Raw genomic sequence first — 21,667 nt, forward strand, 5'->3', positions numbered from 1 at the left:
TTTTAGCCGACAATCGATGGCTGTTTCAGGTCGATAAATCAGCCAACGAAGTATTTCATTGTTATCGCCGACTTCCATCCGCTCAGATCTCATCCCATCCGATACGATACGATTCGATACCATGCCATACCATACCATACCGATCCCAATTTCAATTCGTCCCCGACTGTTTTCCTTTCACCTTTCAAATTCAATTAACTGCAGCCGAATGCCAGAGACAATCTACCAAATTCGTTAAGCAAATGGAAGAGCGTGGGAGTTTTTGTTTTTCAATACCCACCCCCTCCCACTCGCAAATATTTGCCATCAACATTTTTGCACGCTAATTTCCTCAGCAAATTTTTCGGGGCTGTGACATCACGCGCGCAACGCATAAAGATTGCTGGGGGATCTGGCGGAAAGATAGATATTTTTAAAATGAAATAAAAACACGAAACTGTTGCAGTTCACTAGACACACAAACACACACACACACTGTAAGGGCTGTGCTGAAATTTCGTCACATATTTTTGCGTAAATTGCCGGAAAATCGCAAATCATTGAAGATAAACATCCAAGTCAAGAAATGAACAGAAGCCAAGAAGCTGTCGTGGAAGATGGGGTGAAAAGCGGTGGAAATGCGGGAAAGCAGGGGAAAACCGCCGAACCAAATATCGAACAATGTTAAGCAAACACTCACTCAAACACACAGACAAACAGAGATTCGGCGAGTTGTGTGCAAGGCGAAGGCAATGGCAAAGGCGAAAGGCATCCACCAGGCAGCTGAAAAAAGCGATGACGGGGAAACGCTTCAAAAGCACTGAGAAAAATCAATACAAATTAAATTCAAGCTCTAAAAAAATGTAAAAAGTTCAAAAAATCATTTATATGCAAAATTTGAAAGAAAGGTTACACCAAAAATTGATGAAGTTAACAATCAAATTTCTAAACTACTTACAAAGTTAATTAAGCCGCTTAAAAGTCATAAACGTTTTTTGATTATTGTCTCTCAGTAATATTATTATTAATATATTTTTGGTTCTGCTAATATTCAGTTCATTTACTTAACAAATACTGATGACGAATTTTCAATTAATGCAAATGTGATGAAAGCTAATTAACAACGCTTTGTTAACAAAAAATTGTAACCTCGAGTTTAGCAAGCGATGATGACATACATATACTGAGCACTCAAAGCATATGTGTCTTAAAAATAAGGCCTTAGACTACAGTTTTGAGCTCTTCGGTATAGAAATGAAATTAAAATGTATAGTGGTTATATAACTTAGTATTGAATTAATATTTATACTTTACAACACACAGTAAGCAGTTTATTTTCAAGACACACTTATAAAAACTTAATTTTCATTTTATTTTTTTTGGGTGTACAAATTTGATAAAATTGAAAGATCTTAGATTACAAGAATCCCATTTTCCCGAGTGTATATCAGAGGCTCAGTTCTGCGGTCGCTGCCTGTCGGCGAGCCTTCGATGCCAATAAAATCGTGGCAGGGGCAGGGGGAGGGGTAGGAAAAGGGGCTAGTAAAGGGAGCTGGGGAAATGGGCCAAGAGTGCACTGAAGGGGCGATAGAGATAGACTAGACAGAGGGCAAAAAGCACAGGCTACGGCTGCTGGGGCAGAAACGTTTTCGCAACGCTTGAATTGCCAGTGAAGTGGGGGAGTTTGTTAGCGAAGGGGGGAGGGGAAATCGAAGGGGCTTAGTGAGGGAAAGGGGCTGCCCCTTCAATTGCAACAAGCGGAGCTGTCTCTGGCGTTGCAGTTTCCGCATCGCAATTCGCTCGCTTTCCACGCATCTCCCACTGGCTGCAGCTCACTTCGCCGCTTTCCCGGAAAATGCGGGGGGAGTAAACTGAAATCCAACATTGGGTAACCCGGCATGCATGGAGTCTTGACGTGTTTATAAATATTTATAAACCCCGCTGAAAGGAGACGATTATGCACCAGCCTGGACTGGCTCTAAGCGAACCCCAAATTCAGATTCACCTGAGTTTTTGGCCACGCTTTTCACAGCTGTTGCAGTAGATATCAGGTAGATATGTCTTAAATTGAAGGTTACAGTGGTTGTTTATACAAATTGGTTCAATAACTCAAAAACATCATATTTAGGTAAACATTTTTAAGTTTCAAATCAATAAAATGATTTTAATTTAAAATTATTATTTTTGAGTTACATTTGTATTTATAAAAAGGAGCGATATACTGAATTACTAATTATTTATTTAGTTAATATCACCTTAAAATGAAAACAATGCTGTTATACCTTTTTAAATTGCAAAAAAAGTACAGGGCTGCTTTTGTTATAATATTTTATCTACTGCATTTAATCCATCTTTTATATCCGGCTCCAGTTCGGAATTCACCAGGCGTATCTAATCAATTTGGGCCAATATTTGGCCACCTTGAAGCGGAGGAGAGACTGAGACTGAGACTGAGATTTCGAACGAGATTCGGATGGAGATTGAACCCGAGTTTGAGCTTGTAATTTGTATTTAGTCACCGGCTGCTTCGCTCCCTTCCAGATGATTTCACTCGAGATGCATTCAGATTTCTGGTTTGGCGGCTGCTCTTTAGTTTTCAGTCTTCAGTGTTCAGTCTTTAGTTCCTGGTTCCTAGTCCTCCGAAAGACGGAGTCCCATTAAATTGAATTTAGTTTGATTGCATTTGATTGTAGCTTATCAGAGAGATTTATGCTTCGTTAACCGTGCAGTGCAATTGAAAGGCGGCAGGATGGGGATTCGGATGTGGTACAGTGCGGAGCATTTGCATAATGCCCCTGCCAGGCATAAGCTCAACAGTTTTTAATTAAGACGTGTGCGTGTGTGTGTGCCTTGGCGAGAGTGAAAAGCGTTATAAATAGCTACGAGGCCTTGGGCTCACCTCGGTTTACAACTGATGATGACTGCCACTGCTCCTCGCCGATTTCCCGACTGAGATGCGGTGGCTAAAAGTGCGCACTCATTTTGCCATTAGTTCCAAGGAGCGGCAGCAGCGCTAGAAAACTCTCACTTTGGTCTATTAATGATGATTCGCACGGAACAGTCGTAAACTCGGGTCTCAAGCCAAACAGCATTTAACCCTCTGAGACAGCAGTAGTTTTATACTTATACCCGCTAAATGAGTTAAGTTTGTTGAAAAGTCCATTAATACTGGGGCGATTCAGAATCTTCGAAGGTTGGTTTAAATATTTATAATTCAAAAAATCTCATTATTAATTAATTGTTATTTTTTAAAGCCTACTCTTTGTTTGATTTTATATCGTTTTGTCGAAATTGAAAAATTTTCTGTGACACCATGATTCAAAGTAGGTTGGAGGAGATAAATTCACACAATTATATATATCATTTATGCTTTTAATTAAATGTCTATATTTTTTTCGTAAACAAATTAAGGCAGTAAAAATTCTTTCTATAATTTTTATACAAATTTCTCTTTTTTATCAAATATAAGTTAACAAGTTAAGTTTTAAAATAAAATGTAAAGCTGCTAAAAGGTGTACCTTTTGAGACCCAAACAAAATGCAAGGGTTAACATGCGACCAATTCAAGTCAAGTTTAAATATCATCAAGATGGATAGAAATGATGCCGCGTTAATTGCGGCGGCCTCCAAGGCAAATGCAATTTTGCTTTTACTTTGCTCGTTGAGGCGTTAAGCTGACAGTTGGCCATCTGCAGCCCTCTCTCTCTTTTCTCTCCCTTTCACCGCCTCCTTTCCCCAATCCCCTTTCACCTGCAGTTTATCATTTGGGCCTGGCCATGACGCGTGATGCGTTTTGATAATTGCGTGCTGGCGCAAAAGGGCCAAAGTCAGTTAAATGTATATACATATCGGACAAATATATATTCAGCAGCAATGCTCGCATCGCTGCACAATTAAAAGCTGTCAAAATTTCACTTTACCCCATCGAATTACTCGCCTTTTGCTTTGTTTTCCGCCATTATCATCAACGCCCATTGCCTTTTGATTGTCTTTGCATTTGTACAATTCAGCGCCAATTTTAAAATCATTTTCACACACGACTGCATCCCACCTCGGCCCCGGAAATGTTTACGGCCAAAGAAATCAACGCCCACGCCCACGCACCCGCACAGAGCAATACTATACTGTAGTAATACGATAATGAAGTTTTCCAGCATGGGGGTCCGGAATTTCCACCAACCGATCCGATAGGCACGAAGCGTCGAGTTTGTTTATCTGCAGAGCGGCGGCCAATGCAAATTCAGTCGCCAATACAAATACAAATAGAAATGAAATACAATAAAATTAAATAAATTCAGGCCTTGCATGGCTGCTTAATTGCGCGCAACTTTCAGCGGCTAAATTAAACGTAAAGATTGCAATTGGCAATTGTTGTGTGTGCATGGTGCATGGTGCATGGGCGATGCCAAAAATTCAATATCGCATACACTGACTGCCGACCACTCAGCACTAATAAGATAACAATTTATTTATGTTTACTTGCAGACAACAACAAAACAACAACAGCAAAACCAACGAAAACCATTGAACAACACGGCCAAGACACTAAGATTAAGCAGGTAAGATAAAGTATGAAGTGAAGTGTATAATGTACGAATATCTCAATATTCTGCACGTATTTGCATGGCTCAACAAGTCAAATTTAATCTGTTTTAGTGTATTTGCTCTTTTAAGAGACTCTTTCGTTATTTGGCTATTTTGTGTGCCGCACTCAAACAGATTTGGATTTGCAATCAAATATTTATTTATTCCTTCCGTTTGAGATTCAAACTGTATTCAATAGTTGCTCAGCGAACTAGTTTAGCAGCGACCTTCGACTGCATATTTTTGCTATTGTTAACTTTTCAACAAGTTAATTTTGAGGAGAGCATACGTCATATTTTACCAAATGAATTTTAAGACTTTTTTTTACGACTTGTTCGTGTTTTATAAAAATGGTTTTGCTTTTTGCTAATAAAATAAAATAAATGAAATTGAATTAACAATGAAAATATAGATCCAATTTTAAGATGCCTTAACTATTATTATTTGATTATCTTACTAACATGTGAATTAAATGTAATTTGTAAAAATTAGTGTATTAAAAATGACAACTCTTATAAAATGTATTTAGGGGGCTAGAATATTTGTGTTATTGAAATGTAAACTGGTAGAGTCTGCTTATAGCCTTGACTTGCTTTAATTAAACTTAATGCTAGCAGGAGATCAGCATCGCTCATTAACTGTGACCGAAAGAATTCCATTGCTCTTGACCAAACTCAACGCGTATTTGAAGTGCGTGGCGGCAGCCTCGAAAGTTTGCAATGCGGTCAGCGAAGAAACGCTTTGCCCACACACAAATAATCATCGCTTAATACTCAAACCTTTTGCGGGGAAGGCAAGGGAAGGGATACCGCAAGGCCAATCAAAGCGTCATTGAAACGGAAACGGAAACTGCAAGTCAAATGGCAGTCAGGCCACAGGAAATGAGGCGCACAAGTGCCCGTGGAAGAGTGCGAAGAGGTCGACCACAGTCGCTGCTCGTCGACCGCAAATTAACGCGAATATTCCACCGACTCAAACTTCCTTGCCTGTGATTCTCATTCAGATTCTGATGAATTATTAAACGAGTGTCCGATGCAGAAACATCATCGTCATCTCCAACTTCATCTCCATCTCCAATATTTTTCTCGAGCTCGAACAGTGACCATGGCAACGTTTGTCAACGTCTGCGTGTTGGAGTTTTGGTTTCTGGACCAGGGCTGTTTTCGCCCTGCCTGAATGAGCGCTCAAATGAACACCGCAATGAATGTGCGCCGCATGACAAATACGTAAAGTTTCTTTTGAAATTAAGCAGCATTTGCTGCCAATTCTTAACTACATCAGCGCAGCGCAAACTTTGTCCTCTCACCCTCTGACGAGTAGTTTTTCCTTTGGCTTCCGTTGGTTAGTTTTCGCTGGGTGTTGGCTGGCACACGAAAAAACTGGCACTCACTTTAAACTGGCATATAAAACTGGTATTTCGCGTAATATTTTTAGTATTTAACGATTTCGATGTTAAGATAACAAACGTTTTTATAATATTATAAGTGCATTTCTTGTTATTAACAAACAAAACGGCCATGAGAATTTAGAATAAAATATACTTAATAATTGACATATCAAATATAAAAACATATCATTAAAAAACGTTTATATTATATTAAGCTATTCAAGGGAAAATTTTTTAAAACGAATTTTATATATTATTAGATACCTAATATAATATTCTTGGTATTTAGTTATATGGATAGTTCACCGATAAAGAATATATTAAACAATGTTTAAAGATCACATAACTGCAATATGCTCTTTTAATAAAAGGACAACTGTTGAGTGACAACGGTTAAAGTTAAAGTTTTAAAAATTGTTTAATTGTCTATTCATTTTTTAGAATGATTTTTATTAAATATTTTATTGAGAACCAATTTATGATATCTTAAATAAACTAGATTAGTATTTCAGAAAAGTTCTCTTAGAACAACTTTAACAACTATTAAACAAGACCCCAAAACCGTCAAAAGTGGTAACAGAATCCATCACAATCCATTGATTTTTTAGTAAACAAACCTTTCTTAAACTTAAAAATTCCGATTTAAATAGTGAAAAGTAATAGAATCAATTGGATAGATGGCCAGAAAGTATTGTGGTAATAATTTCATTTTTTATCCGTGTATTGGCAGCCAAGAGGAGCTTGCTCATTTCAAACTTTTGACACAGAAACTAATTTTGGCAAGCGGGCGTCAGGCAGCCAAGCAAGACGACGATGCTGGAGAAGAATTCGCAGCCCGAAAAGGAAACCCTAGAGCTGCAAGCTTCTCTGGCTTTTCCGACTAACCGAGCAAACGCCTAGCCCTCCCCCCTCCCTTCATCCTCTTGGTGTTTGGTGGCTTTTCATTCTTTTAGTGATTGCAATATTTCATTGCCTTTGCGGTTCGTGTGTTGCATACTTTTGAGCGATGTCGCCGAGGTTTGCCTTAATTAATTGCCACCACTAACCAACTCCCGCGTCCCATTTTTAATCCGCAAAATTCGCCAGCTGCATTTTTCGCATGTGCCTTGCATTCGAATGTCGCATTTGACTTTGAATGGCGGTTTAATTGTCATTTGATTTGATTTATACCGAGAGCCAGCAGCAGTGCTAGGGCTGGCAAATTAACGCATAGCTGGCACTCCGCCTGCTGTCAAATCAAACGTACCCCCGTCAACTGATTTATGACATTTTGATTAGGCGATAGGTGTCGAGAGTCCGGCAGTTGTGCCTCCAAATGTTGTGACACAAATCCAAGGCAGTCGAGGGTTGAGTAGGGCTTTAAGCACTCTGCATGTGCAACATTCAATTCAATTTGCCTTTGGCCCCAACTCACCGGCAATCCCAATTCCTGCCAGTTTGTGGACCAGAGCTCACCTTAATATGTTTCAATTTCATTGTGCACTCAGCAAAGCCTCCTCCGCATCGGCCAAAGCCGGAGGAGTAGAGGCAGCTCACTTGTGCATACTATATGGGCAGCCAGATGGAGAGGAAAATTTGTACAAATATCCCTGGAAAATAAGCCATTAAAAGAGGCCAGAAAGTGGGCATTGAATGTTTGCCCATCATAAATTGGCCAAAAATTGCCTGCAAATTGCACGGCAAGAAATAAGTACGAATCCATGTTTGAGGGTGATGGGCAAATATTTACTTAAAATGCGAATTTGGAATCTGAACAACTTAAAGCTGTAACAAAATGTTGTGTGCCATGTTTTCTGATGTATGAAAAAAGGGGAAAAATATAAAAATATATTTTTTTTAAATATAACAACTAAAATATCTAATAAAACTAATTTTTACATAGTTAAACAAAACTTAGAAACTATTATTCAATCACAATTTAGTTTATTTTTCTAAAATTCTTAAAATTTTAAATTTCTGGGAATAAAAATAATCTAACGGTCTCTACAATTCTGTATGAATATACAAACTGAACAAAAAATTGTATTTCCTGGTAACACTTTCTTATAATTTATTACCGTTTATTAAGAACCCTATCCCCTTTCTTTTTCTTACGAGCAAAGAAAAGAAAGGAAAAGAAGCAGTTGCTGTGTCAATTACACGGCTAAAATGTTCACACCTTTCGTTAATAATGCAGCTGCGAAATGGAGATGCATCCAGCAGATGAAGATACATTATCCAAGCGTCCAAGGAAGTGCGCCAAAGAGCTCAAGCTGATTGCATTTCATTTTCAATTTAACTTGCTTTTATTTCGAACTGCTGCTGCTGCTGCTTTCGCTGCTGGTAATACCGCCGTTCGAGCTGCCGGTCTTTGCAATTACCATCGCAGGGCAGACAACAGTTGGAATTACATTCTCAATATTTCCCAGCAGCCAAAAGCAATAGCAATAGCAAAAGCAACAGAAACAGCAAAAACATGAGAAGCATCAGCTTCATTTTTTCATTCGCTCCGCTCCAGTCCGTTCCGCTTTTGCCCTTTTGCCCTTTTGCCGAGATTCTTGCGCACTATGGCCATAAATTTTTAACTACAAGCTCTTGAATGCAATTACTTTTCAATCTTTTTTTTATTTTTTATCCAGCCCCATCTTGTCTAGTCTGACACCCGCCCTATGTATATATGTTCTATAGTTGAACGCGAAAATTGCTTATTTCAACATTCAACTTTGAAAAGTTTCGTTTCGTCTCGTTACGTTAATAAAAAAAATATATAAAAAAAACGGAAAAAGTTGCCATAATTTTGCCAGAGGTCTATCACTTCATCCCTTCATCTTCACCCCGAATTTTGCCACCTCCCTTCAACTGTCTCGACTGATTACTTTTATTTTTGTTGCGCGTATTTATTTTAGCGCAGAAAGAAGTAGGTTAAACTTTGTGTTATTTGATCAGGAATTTGACATGATGGTTTATGCAAAGGCAAAAAATTTGAAAATATAAAAAAGTTGCCCTGAAATCTAGGCGACATTTTCCATTCCATTTTCTGCTGACTGCACTTTGCAGTACTACTATTAATGCCCTCCACTGACAAGGCAGTTATGACACTTGATCTCAGCGATTTTGAAGTGGCAGAGTCATTCTCTCTACACAAATAATGCATAATGTAAAGCGGGGGAGTAGCTGAATAGATTACAGTGCTTAAAGGCTTATAGGATATTGAAAAATATTAGTAAAATCCTGCCATGCAAAACTATATTTAAAAAAAAATATACCAAAAGCAGAATTAAGACTATAATATTAATAAGTATATAATTATAATTTGTATACTTAAAACTACATATTGGCAAGTTGTTCCCTTTTTTTCGTATACGACTTTAAATAAATTAAAATTATTGAAGTCTTATTACACATAGTTTAATTTAAAATTTTATAAAATTTAAGAAACAACAAATAAATACTTGGAATGTGATTGTAGTGAGATTTATTATAGAACTGATAATTCTATGACAGTTTTTAATTAAAAGTTCACTGAATAAATATTGAAATTAGAAATAGAGAACATATTGTTTTAACGCAAGGTCTTATTAAACTATATGTTTGATCAAGGATTAAACAACATTTTGATATATTTGTTAATCAAAAAATACGTTTTACTTTAAAAAGCTCCAATTAAGGTAACATTATGTCTTAATGCTGAATGTCATTACTCGTAATGATCATCGAGGTGTCTGCCGTATTTCTCGGAGATCATTAATGAACCCTGAAAGGAAAGGCAGCTGCAACTGTCTCCGCTCGCTAATCCCGCCAGTTATCCTTCGCCGCAGTTCACGTTCACCCTTTTTCGCGTCAGGAAAATGCATGTTCATCCGGCAGCCGCTAGCAAATATCTTCAGCTGCTTGGGAAAATACGTTGTGTAATGTCACTTAATCTTTTTATACGCGCCAGTTGAGATGTATATTTTTTGTTGTAAATTGCCGGGGCGTCCGCGTGGGCGGATTAGTGGAACGGATTAAGAATGAAAGTGTTTGCAAAATACTAAAACTTTATGACCGGCAGCAGATTAAGAATGAATTGTTTTTTATTATGCCAACCGAGAGGGGCATAAGTCAAATCAGCAGGTAACTTGCAGGTAAAAAAAAGTGGGGTTGGCAAAGGGTCAGGTAAATTTTGGCAGAAGGATGTTAGTACGGGTTATGTGTATAAAAACGATTGTGGGTGGTGAAAGAACCATCATTCGATCTGCAAACGTCGAACAAGCAACATCGGATAATATTATTCGCAACTGCATATTTTCAAGAGCAACACTTTGGATTGTGTGAAACATTTGACACCGCAAAATTAAAAATTTGAAAAAGCTAAAATAAAATTGTTCAATTATCACGGAAATCCGCATTCATCCAGCAAAAATGCCCCGCTACCAGAAACTTATCAACGAAAGCGACGGCGACAGCTATCCGGCAGCAACTATCAACCAGCAACAGCAGCAACATCGCTATCAGCAGCAGCAACATAAGTCGCCGAGCGTGGGTTATCACCTGTATCTGTACCGGCAGCAATTAGCGCAGAAAAAAGTGGAGTACATGAGGCTGTCCAAGGCCAAGTACATCATAACCGACTCACTTTTGGCCAAAACAGTGCGCAATTTGAAAGGCTGCAGCGTCGACGAACTGAAGACGGTCAATCATCAGATCGTTTTCCGCCACAAACTACGTCATCAAATCCAACGACTCCGAAAGCTGAAAAGTCTGGGCATCAAGAACGCCAATCCCAAAATGGAAAGTACGGAACTTTAAAATAGATCACGATCAACAAGAGCTTGCTTTAACTATGTTTGAATCATAGTTTCAAAGTAAACTCTTTAATAAGCTAACAAATTTGTAAATCTTTTCGTAATTTATATTGCGCTAAATTAGTTAAGAATCTACAAAGTTTATTATAATTTTAGTTTAAGTGGCGGGCACTGCATAAATTTTTAAATGTAATATAAGGCTTAGATCTTAAAAGTTTAGAAAACAAATCAATAAATACATTTGCTAATTATAGCTGCTTATACAAGAAAAGTGTGGTCTTTTTATTAATTTCCTTATAATTTTTATCAGAAAATAACACAAAAAATTGCCATCATTATATGGTCATTATTTTAATGAAACTAATTATTTCATTATTGATAAAAAACAAAGCAAAAAACCACCACATTTTTTCGACTTAATAAGCACCATTAGCCACTTCAAATTAAATGAGCGCAGCAGTGACTTCTGTGCACTAATAAAATCAATGATTATTCAATTAATTAGCTAAACAGAATGAAGGTTTTCAAAATTATATTCATTTGCTATGCTTATTTATACACTATTTAATTTTTAAGTAGGTATTAGGCTGTCCAAACAGCTTTGATTTTAATTATAGCCTGGCAAATATTTCGGCCTCTTCGTGTCCATTATTTACCACAGTTGTAAATATTATTTTTGGAAATATTTTGGCTGTCACAATTCTGTTGTCGCCTGCTCAAATTTGGACAACGACATAGATGTGGACAGAAGCAACCTCAACGTAACTATCAACTGAGGCCAATTTGTGGCAGCCACTAATTGAGTTCTCTGTGCAGATTCTTGACACGTGTCAAGACAAATCATCTCAGCTTTTCTCCCCTTATGTCTCGGCCGCAAATCATTGGAAATTTATGGCATTTTGGGGTTCAATGCACCCGAAAATCCCATCGATTTGCAATCGCATTTTTCACCAGACGCCAAATCGCACATGCGACGCGATAAACGCGGGCCGTGAATGATTGGCGAGTTTTTGGGACTGCTTTTAATTGGAAAATAATATTCACAAAGTGCTTTTCACTTAACTGGACACCGACATCATTATTTTCACTCAAATAATATTAATAAATGGCACCCGCTCTACGCGCGTAATAAATAAATGGCGCACATAATGCGGCCAGTAAGTCAATTTTATTATTGAAATGAGTTGCGAGCTGCGAGTTGCGATGTTCAAACAGAAACCTCAGCCAAAGTGAATGTGAGTGTTAACAATTAAAATATAGTACACACAATTCACGGGGTGTGTGTGAGTGTGTGTTTCTGTTGTTTTACATATGCTAGCAATTATGCAGTCGGTGGGCGATGCAATTTGCAAACACTCAAAAGTAGACTATGAAAAATGTCGCGCCCATTAAATTTTCCACACAATCAATTTCGTGGCTGGAGGAGAGCACTTTACGCATATGTTAATTTCTATAAAATTTATTTATTCGTATACATACTATATATGTTTAATGGCAGCCACATCCCGTCGATCGTTTCAACTTGAAATTTAAATCAATTTTGCATCTTGCGAGGCAAACAACTTAAAGCGATAGCAGTCGATTAGTGCGCTTCATTATGGGCATCGTTTTCATTATGTTTATTATGAGCTACGGCCACCTTGGGGTAGAAGTTGTGCCGCTCCCTTTTCCGACCCAACCGCCAAGGAAACGCCTGCGTTGCCGGCCCGTTTTCGAGTTAATGCAATAAATAAAATTTCAACTGCACCGTCGGGCATGTTTAGCCGCATGAAAAGCGACAGTAAGCCGTGCCTGCATAAGAAGTTGCCTGTTTATCTTGGCCCGGTCTTTGCCTTTTGTTTATCCCGGTGTTCAGCGAGGTCCTGGTGCCCCAGCAACATAACAACTGTTCCAAGTCCCCTTTTTTTCCACTACACTTCCTCATCTGTTACACAGGAAAAGATTAAAGCAATTATATAATATTAGCGTTTCTTACGCATTAACTTAAAATATGAACTACACAATTAATTTAAATATTTATTATAACATACCTTTCCCTTTTGTAATTTTAACTTGAACAACACAAGTAAACCATGTTCGGAAAGTAAAAAAATCACTAAAACAACTACCTTTTAACTTATAAATCATAATTTTTAAAATATATATTTAGAATAGTCCTCAAAAATGAAAACGAGGAAAATAAATACATAAATAAATTTGGTGATTTACTCTTTCAATGTCTCTCTTAAATTTAATCTCAATTAATTTTTTCAAGAACTACATCGGGCTTAGGGTACGATAACATTTTAAATACACAACTATTTCTGTCACTTTGATATGGGTTTCCTCCTGTGTACTTTGCTATCACTAGATGGCTGTTTTCTTTCAAAAAGTTGCCTTCTCTGCTGGCCTTGTTGTTGGTTCTGGCTCTGGCTCTGGCTCTGGCTTTGGATGGTGCCCGTTTGGTTAGCGCAGTCGCTTGGCTGCCTGCTTGGCCAACTGCCCTAATGAGTTTACAAAAAGTTTTGCTTTGGCAAAATGCGCAGGAGTGGGACAGGAGTTGGCAGGAACTGCCCAGCATGTTATACAAATTGCAGGGACCCTGGACAAAACTGTCATCAACGTGTCGTCCTTCGCCGGCGGTTGCATGAGGCCAGAGAATCCTGGCATTATGGTACCACTGCCACTGGACGACTTGGGCTGCCAGCCATTTGTTTACCTATCCCATTTGCTGGCATGTTGCATTGTTGCCTGTTACTCGGCGACCAAAGCGAAAGTTTTCGCATTTACGTTGGTGTAGGAACTTGCAGCAGAATATGCATTTTAATTAGTTTAGCAAAGTTTTGCAACTCCGGCCAGACAGTCTCCGTTTGCGTCTGGTTAATTGCGTAAATTTAATAGCTGCTCCTGCATCTGTCGCCACACTTTAAGGCAAGCGAGGTGTGTGTATGTGTGTGTGTGTGTGCGTTAACTTGGCTGACAAAAGTTTGCTACCGCCTACAGCCTACAGCTTACAAGCAAATGTACCACAAAAGTTGTTAACATTTCACATTTCACTAAGTAGCAAATTCAATTAGTTTGCCGTCTGTCGTTTCAAAAAGCATGTGTACGTTTTAGTAAATTACTTTAATGCCCCCAAAAGTTGCCTTCCTGGTTCGGCTTCGCAATTTATGGCTTTCGTAATTTACTTAACTGTCTGGCGCATAAATTAATTTGCCTAAGCATAAATCTGCCGACTATCTGTCGCTGCATTGTGGCCGGCCGAAACGAGGCTGCAACTGATGGCCCGTTTGGCATGCCAGGCAGGAAAGATACCTCATTAGGTTTTTCAATAAATTTATTTCAATATAAATAGAGTGCCGGCTCAGACGGGTTCCGCTGCCACTCAGCCGTCTGCCGTCAGCCACTTCATCTTCGTCTTCGTCTTCGTCTTCTTCTCAGTCGCAGTCTCAGTCGCAGTCGCAGTCTCAGTTTCCATCTGCATCCGTCGGGTTCTTTTGGCAACCGCCTGTGGCAGCACAGTCGGAGCAGGAAGCAGCTTCAAAGTTGCACACGTCGCCTGCACAGAGGACTTAAGGCAGTTGATGCTGCTCCTGCTCAGGATGAAGCTGTAGCTTTCACTACAACGCTTGCCAGGCGAAAATCCCGGAGGCCATCCACTCACAAAAAATGGGGAAGCTTGAAAAATTTTTTTTAATGAGATGGAAGTTTAAATATTTATCACAATTAAACAAATATATAGTTTTTAAATTCAACAATGTGTTTTTTATTTTTAAAAGAAGATTATAAAGCTAGAATTATAGTCAAAGATTAGACGAAATTAATATGAATCTTTTTGAGCTTTATATATTTTGTTTGAAATCAAAAATAAATAGAAAACTGCAAACAGTGTAAGCAATTCATAGCTTGAAGTGTTTAATAGTTGTTTGTAACTTATGAGTTATATATCCTAAAGTGCCTATTTAGCAATGCAAATTTTAAGTATATTAGGAGTTGTAATTTTGTTGAATTTCTTAAAGAAATCTTACTAGAATTAAATCAATATTTTAAATTTGTACATTGAATTAATGATTCAATAACAATTCTTGTTGATATCAGAACTATATATTGTAGTTCTATAATATAAGCCTCATTTTTTTTACTTCATTATGTCGTGTAATGTGACATTTTTCCTCAGTGATTTAATAATCATAACACAGATAATCAAGTATTGTTTTAAAATTCAAATTAACTTTTATCTCCTTGGCTTTTTAACAGTGTTTCTGTGCCATGCCCTCAGGGCTTCCTGATCCCTTTCCAGTATCCTCCCAAATTCCCTTCACTGCTTTATTTTTCCTAGCCTGAGCTGAGCTTAGCCGAGCGTTTGCAACGCGTAAATTTGGCGCTCCAAAACGGTGATTATGTCGTCGTCGTCTGGTTCTGCTGCGAAACCCTTCTCCTTCTCCCATTTCCTTGGCCAATTTTTCGAACTAACTGCAACAGTGGCGCCGGCGACGTCATCACTTGAATAAATTAAGTTGCTGGCAAACAGCTAAATGAAATTGGTAATTTAGAGCTGCACAACGTAGCGTATGCTTGATGTGTCTGCGTTACCTGAGCAACCGGAGTTGCCCGCTGGTCGTTCAGTGTCTGCTGTCCGCTAAGCCGCTTATGGCATGATCCCAATCCAACAGGCAGCAGCATATGCTCACATGGAATGGAACCACCTCTTTGCCACCGTATACTTTTCATCGCAGCTCCTTTATTTCGCTCTTTGTCTCTGTGTGCACTGTAATTGCATTTTAAATGTTCGCACAGCTGCAAATGGGCAAATGATTACTGGAATTTATATTAAACTTTAACCCCCGGTCACTTAATTAGCCCGACTTCGACTTCAGATGCAGTTTCGATTGGGCGTTAACTACTTTTTCATATGACCATCAATCTGCGGCATGGCCAAGTTTCGAGGGTTGGCTGGTTGGCTGGCAGAAACCGACACCTAACTACCGAACGGGGCCAAGACAATAACAAAATCGAGGGCAAAAAAAAGTGAAAAACTTTGTGCACAGCGAGTGAGTCAACTTGGATATATATTGAAGAATGCAGTAGTTCGTTTTTCCCTCTCGAAGGAAGCAAACTTTTGTGCAACTTCCTGGCGTCCTGGCCCTTTTCCTTTGCCTTTGCCTAAACTGACGTAAATTTATAATGACAAATTGCATTTGGCGCAAATGCGGCGAATAAAAAAACGTGGCCAAGCGATTCTCCAGCAGTCGTGGCCAATTGAGCGTGAAAAATTATGAAGCTGGAATGGAAACGGATTAGAGCAAAGCCAGCCAGCCAGACAGTCAGAGACAATCAAAGTGCTTAATTACAGCTTAAATCCGCTTAAATGCAAATTCTTCCCTCTGATTGCTGATTATGCCAAGTGAAAAATGAATGCGCCAGGTAAAGAATTCGCAGACGAAAGCGAATGACGTTAACAAAACTATCGAAAAGGGAACTAACAAAATGCAAATTAATATAAAAAGAGAAGATATGAAGAAAGCGCATTAAGTGATCTGCAGTTGCTTTAAAAATCTTTTGAGAATGCTAAGTCATTTTCAGCTAACAAATTTATGAACGACCATATTTTGTGCAAATGAAAGCATACCATGGTTTATCATTATTAATCATAAAATCATCAGATTGATTTTATTTACACTTGCTTTAGAACCTGTCCCACGCTGCGTATAAGTGTTTTATTTTATTCAGGAAGTGAGACTCGCGTTAATGCTTACAATTTCAATACCCAAACTCAAACCGGTCACAAACAAAAGTGGCTTAAATTTCAGCCATGCCCTGTCCATGTTGCTGTTCTTCCCGTTCATGTTGCTACTGACTCGTGTTGCTGTATTGCTGTATTGCTGTGTTGCTGTTGGGGTCATGGCAGCACTCCCACTTTGCCCACGGGGTTCAAGCGCCACCGCGTCCAGCGATAAAGCAAAAAATGACACGTTTTTAATTTTATTTCACACCTACACAAGGGCAGTTGACGTCAAGGAGCCGCTGCTGCCATGTAATCAAAACTGCAAGAGAGCAACAGTCACAACACAAAACAACGAACCACTACTGCTGGTGACAACAATGCAACTAACTGAAAGGCAGGCAGCACACAGCACACAGCAAGTTGAAGGCGGAGAAAAATTAGATTTATCACGAGTGGTTGCCGGAAAAATTGTCAACATTTATCAACATTTTTCAACGGGACGCGAACGTGTTTGCAGGCCAAGAAACCGAAAACACACAGAACAACAGTAAGAAATTGCTGGCCAAGACTAAGCCGGGCCAAAAGACTAGGTCCAAAGTGTGCCAGCACCTATCGCGTGGGAGTTTGCTCCGCATTTTGATTAATATCCACTGGCGCACTAGCAGGATGCAGCAGCAACATCACGCCAGCAACTAGCAACTGGCAACTAGCAACAGAAAGCGGCACCAAACACCAAGAGCAACAATTGCAACAATCGCAAAACTGGAAAACAAGAAAAGATTCTCGGCCATCGCAGTTGTCCAGTTGTCCACTGATTGTGAAAAGTGGTCACGATGATGACGAAAATTCACTGGCGAAATGAAAACAAAGTTGCCCGCTCTTCCAACCCAACCAGTGTGTGGGTGCTACTCAACTCTCTCTCTCTTTTTCTGCCAATCTCTACAATCTCCAGTGAAAGCTGGGTGAAAAGAACTTTCCCAAAAAAAAAAAAACAAAAAGAAAAGTGGCAGAGCCTTGAATGCGGTTTATATTCTTTTGACTGGTTTATTTGATTTGGCAGCCAAGGAGTTCGAATAAGCTGGAGAACTGTGAGAAATTGCTGGGGATTTGTGTGTGGCAAATTGAGTTTCTGGCATTGATGCAATTGCAGCTGAAAAGACACAGCTGGCCGAAAAGTGAGCGAACATTTCCAGTTATTTAGGGCCGAATTAATTAAGGTAAACATGAAATATCTCCAGGATCAATTTCCTGCCTAATCCTGACCCATTTCGTTGGTCCTATTTTCATTAGCAAACTCACTGGCGAAACACAAACATTAGATAAAACCCAAGCCCCAACAGTAAAGGGCACTACTCTTTTTCCCCCCGCCTGCACATAATCGCATTTTAAACTTTTTCAATAATAAAACTTTTCTAAACGGATTTCCCGCTGGACGCGTTGCGCTTTAATAATTTTTTTTTTATCTTTTTCATTCCAGGCAGCAGGCGGTTTTCAGCTGATGAGCAACAAAGGACAGAGTGCATCGGAGCCATTAATTTAAATTGGGTATTATGAGCGCACTAGCAACAAGGACAGAAAGGTTTGCTATGATTTAAAAACACTAGTACAATATTATATTTATTCTTTATTAAAAATAAGATTACTTTTATAAATTTGCATCGTCTAATTATTTTTCAAAAACATGATGGTGATATAAAATGCTTAATTCCGCAATAATTATTATCAATCTTCTAATTTTTTTGTTCATGCTTATATTTATATATACAGAAAACAAAAATTTAAGTGGATACTAAGCCAAAATGCTTCAAATCAAAATATTAATTTTCAATCTAATATTTGTTTATTTGTTGTAGTTACATAAAATTAAATTTTAATTGGTATTCATCACTTATCAATTTAAGCAGGTTTAAAAATGAAATCAAAATAAAATTATTGAAACCATATTATATTATTATTAGTTTGAGCAGACCTAATTGGGTTAAAGATATTATTTATTATGTTAATTTAAAATTGAGCGTGGTCATGATTTTAATTACCAATAAAATTTAGCATGCTTAAAAAGTGAATGTAAAAGAAGTCTGTTGATTAGAAAAGAATGCAACAAGTAAAACTTAATTATATTGTTCATTAAAACTAGCATAAAAATTTAACAAAGCGTAGAAAGATCAATGAAAATTTAAGCGAAATGTGCATATTTTTAAGTGACGATAAATCAGACTGACTTTTCTAGCGCAAAGTCTTATATTTTATGTTTTCCTATTTTATTAACTTTTGTTTCCTTTTTTTCCATGCAGCTCATGTACGACAAGTCCAAGAAATCGTGGAGTCAGCGGCTCAAGACGCTCGGCAGCGGTGATTCCGTGGACAAGAACGCTTCGCTAGCCGCCGTCAGCGGGATGCAGGCCATGCAGCAGTTGCAGCTGCACATGCAGCAGCAGCAGCAGCAGCAGCAGCATCACTTGCAGCAGCACCATCAGCAGCAGCAGCAGCAGCAACACTTGACCCACCATGGCCACCACCAGATGGTGACCGCCTACCAATTGCCGCCGGTGCCCGCCGCCGAATTCCTGCCCAGCGCTCTTTCACGTTCGATGAAGTACGCGGAGCCGTGGATCTACGGCACGGTGCGCGGCATTCCGGCCCGCCCCTCTTACGGCTACCATCCCCATGCGGCGGCGATTTTCGCGGCAGCGGAGGGCATGCCCGGCTCAACCGCCCTGGCCGTGGTGATCTGCTCCTGTGCCGAGTACTTGAACGGCACGAAGCGCGACGTGAAGAAGGCCAGTGTGTGCAAGAAGTGCAAGGGGTCACGCCTTCCGCTGGCCACCATTGGTGGCGGCACTGGGGGCACAGTGCGTCTGCCGGCTGTCAGCGGGACCGGGAACGCGCGACGACCCACCATGGCGGCCACCATGCGGGTGGTGAGTGCCACCAAGAAGTCACGTCCCTCCATTCTGGATCCGCAGAAGGATCCCTACGACCTGATGCGACGCACGCGTTTGCTGTCGCCGGAGCCGAGCTCCAAGGATGCGGATGGCAAGTCACGTAGTCGCAGTGAGGCGGGGCTGAATCAGCAGTCCAGGGGTCGAACACGCACACGGGCTCCTGCCCCACCAGCCCCCACTAACCAGAAATCTCCAGCAGCAGCAGCAGCAGTGGCTGCAACAGCTGATCCCACGGATTGCTGGCTCATGGAGGACAATGAGTCGCTGCTCCAGAGCAGCGGCTTGGCCACATCGAGGGCCTCCAGTCGGCGGTCCATACTGCGCTGCCACGTCAATCCCTATGACCTGATCTCAAGCGAAAGTGTTAAGCTGCCGAATGACCTGAGGAAGCCCCATGATCACTTCAATGTGGCCGATGCCCAGCTCAATGATGACCAACTGGAGCGAAGGCGGAGCAGCAGCAGCAGCAGCAAGTTTTACAGCGGCAATGTCACGGCCATTGCGGGGCAAAGGATTATCCTGGGTGATAAATCCGGCGATAGCTCCGATCCAGGTGACAGCTATGAGCGAATTATAGTGCTCTCTGGTGGCGAACCGACATCTAATGGACCGCGACGACCGCCGCGCAATAAAAAAGCGGATGAGCCGGCGGAAACAGCTACAGCAGTAACACCAGCAACAGCAATCACAGTTAAGCCCAAGGCAGTGCCTTCCATTGAAGGGGAAAAATCAGTGGAGCACAGTGATTCCACTTACACAGTGCTCACTGTGACGCCCACTTCGCCAGCCATCAAGTCGATTTTAAAACGCCCCTCGACTCTGGAGTTGCCTGGCATTGGAGTGGGCACCGCCACCACAGCTCCGTTGCCACTTCCTCTCCAGACGAGTGACAATTCTGGACCCGTGACGCCTGCGGGCAAGTCACAGTTCTATATACCAACGCCGACGGGGACAACTGGCACGCCCACGCCCCACAGCACACCCATGGCCACATCAACACCTACACCTACACCCTTGGCAGTCGTTGCAGCGACAGCAGCAGCAGCAATCACGCCGGGTTCACGCAAAAAAGTGCAATTTATGGTCGAGGATAAAATCATAGCCACGAGTGCGATTGCGACTGCGACTGCAACAGCGACAGCGGCGACAACTGATGACAGCGATGCCAGTGTGGCAGCAACGAAAACAAACTACGAATACTACAATCGCAAGCGAAATGCAGCAGCAGCAGCAGCAGGAACAACAGCAGCAACAGCAACAACGACAGCAGCAACATCAACGGATCAGCAGGAGGCAACGCTATTTGCGGCTGACGTTGATGACGAGCATAACTTTACAACTTCCGCTGAGGCAACTCCGTTCATAAAGCCGGATAGTTTGCATTATGAAGATGTTCTGCCGGGTCCCCAAATATTTGACAGCAACGAAAAGCCAGCTGGCGGCGAGTCCTCGTCCTCGTCCACGTCCACGTCCTGCAAATTATTACTGCCAGCGGATGGGTCGCCGCATGTCACTACGAATCCTGTCAGCGTTTTACCAACTGGTGAGTACTGCGAATTACGCCCGGCCAACCATCAACCAGTTGACTTTTAATTATGAGTTGGACTTTGGCAAGGCCAGCACTTTTTCATCTAGATTTTGTTAGTAAACTCGATTGCAACACAAAAGGAAAAGTCTACAAAAAAATTGGAAATAAATTATTAAGATATAGAAGTATATTTCTTAAAAAGTATTTTGAATGAAATAAATTCCATGCTTTTTTAGTTGACTTCTAAACTATTTAAAATTGTATTGTACTCTTAATTTAAAAGTCTTTTTTACATGTGTAAAATAATAACGTGCAACAAAGATTTCTAAAAACATATTTAACTAAAAGCTAATACTTTATACTCTTACCATAGTATTTCCAAAAACTGAAAAAATATATGTCTCTAAAAGCTACGGTTTTAAGGAAAAATGCATAAATATTGAAAACCCTTTAAATTTGTATTTTTGTAGATATTTTATTTGTGTGTCCTGTTTCATAAATGACGTGCTACTCAAATCCCAAGTGGAAAAGCGGCAATCCCATTCGCAGTGTCTGCCATTTTATTCCTATTTTAACTATCTGTCTGCCATTTATGCACTCACTCACTGGACTTTGTTTGTTTTTTAAGTGAAAATGAAAATGCTGGCATTGTTTGCTAATTGCTCATCATCACGGCACGGTCTACGGAGTTTGCCACATTGCACATTACGTATACGCAAAGTTGTCGGCGACACTTTATGCATTATACGAATTCCCTAACAAGCATGAAAACTGTTTT

General features: G+C 40.1%; 2 protein-coding genes across 2 annotated transcripts in view; both read left to right on the forward strand.

Annotated features, from left to right (window-relative positions):
* LOC108145946 overlaps positions 1 to 21,667 on the forward strand; it is a 120,230-nt gene that overhangs the window by 65,959 nt on the left and 32,604 nt on the right. The window contains exons 4-6 of the mRNA XM_017271654.1: positions 4,464 to 4,537; positions 17,894 to 17,995; positions 18,711 to 20,904. Of these exons, the coding sequence (XP_017127143.1) occupies positions 18,714 to 20,904 (2,191 nt within the window). The 5' untranslated portion in view covers positions 4,464 to 4,537; positions 17,894 to 17,995; positions 18,711 to 18,713. The remainder of the gene's footprint in view (positions 1 to 4,463; positions 4,538 to 17,893; positions 17,996 to 18,710; positions 20,905 to 21,667) is intronic.
* On the forward strand, positions 10,308 to 10,898 carry LOC108145948. Its single transcript, XM_017271657.2, has one exon. The coding sequence runs from the start codon at positions 10,330 to 10,332 to the stop codon at positions 10,714 to 10,716; it is 387 nt and encodes a 128-aa protein (XP_017127146.1). The 5' UTR covers positions 10,308 to 10,329; the 3' UTR covers positions 10,717 to 10,898.

The sequence above is a fragment of the Drosophila elegans genome, unplaced genomic scaffold (assembly GCF_018152505.1).
Source record: "Drosophila elegans isolate 14027-0461.03 unplaced genomic scaffold, ASM1815250v1 contig_208, whole genome shotgun sequence".
NCBI classification, from domain to species: domain Eukaryota; kingdom Metazoa; phylum Arthropoda; class Insecta; order Diptera; family Drosophilidae; genus Drosophila; species Drosophila elegans.

Bases quoted from the DNA above. Each gene is read 5' to 3' on its own strand.
- LOC108145948 (XM_017271657.2), top strand. From the start codon at position 10,330: ATGCCCCGCTACCAGAAACTTATCAACGAAAGCGACGGCGACAGCTAT.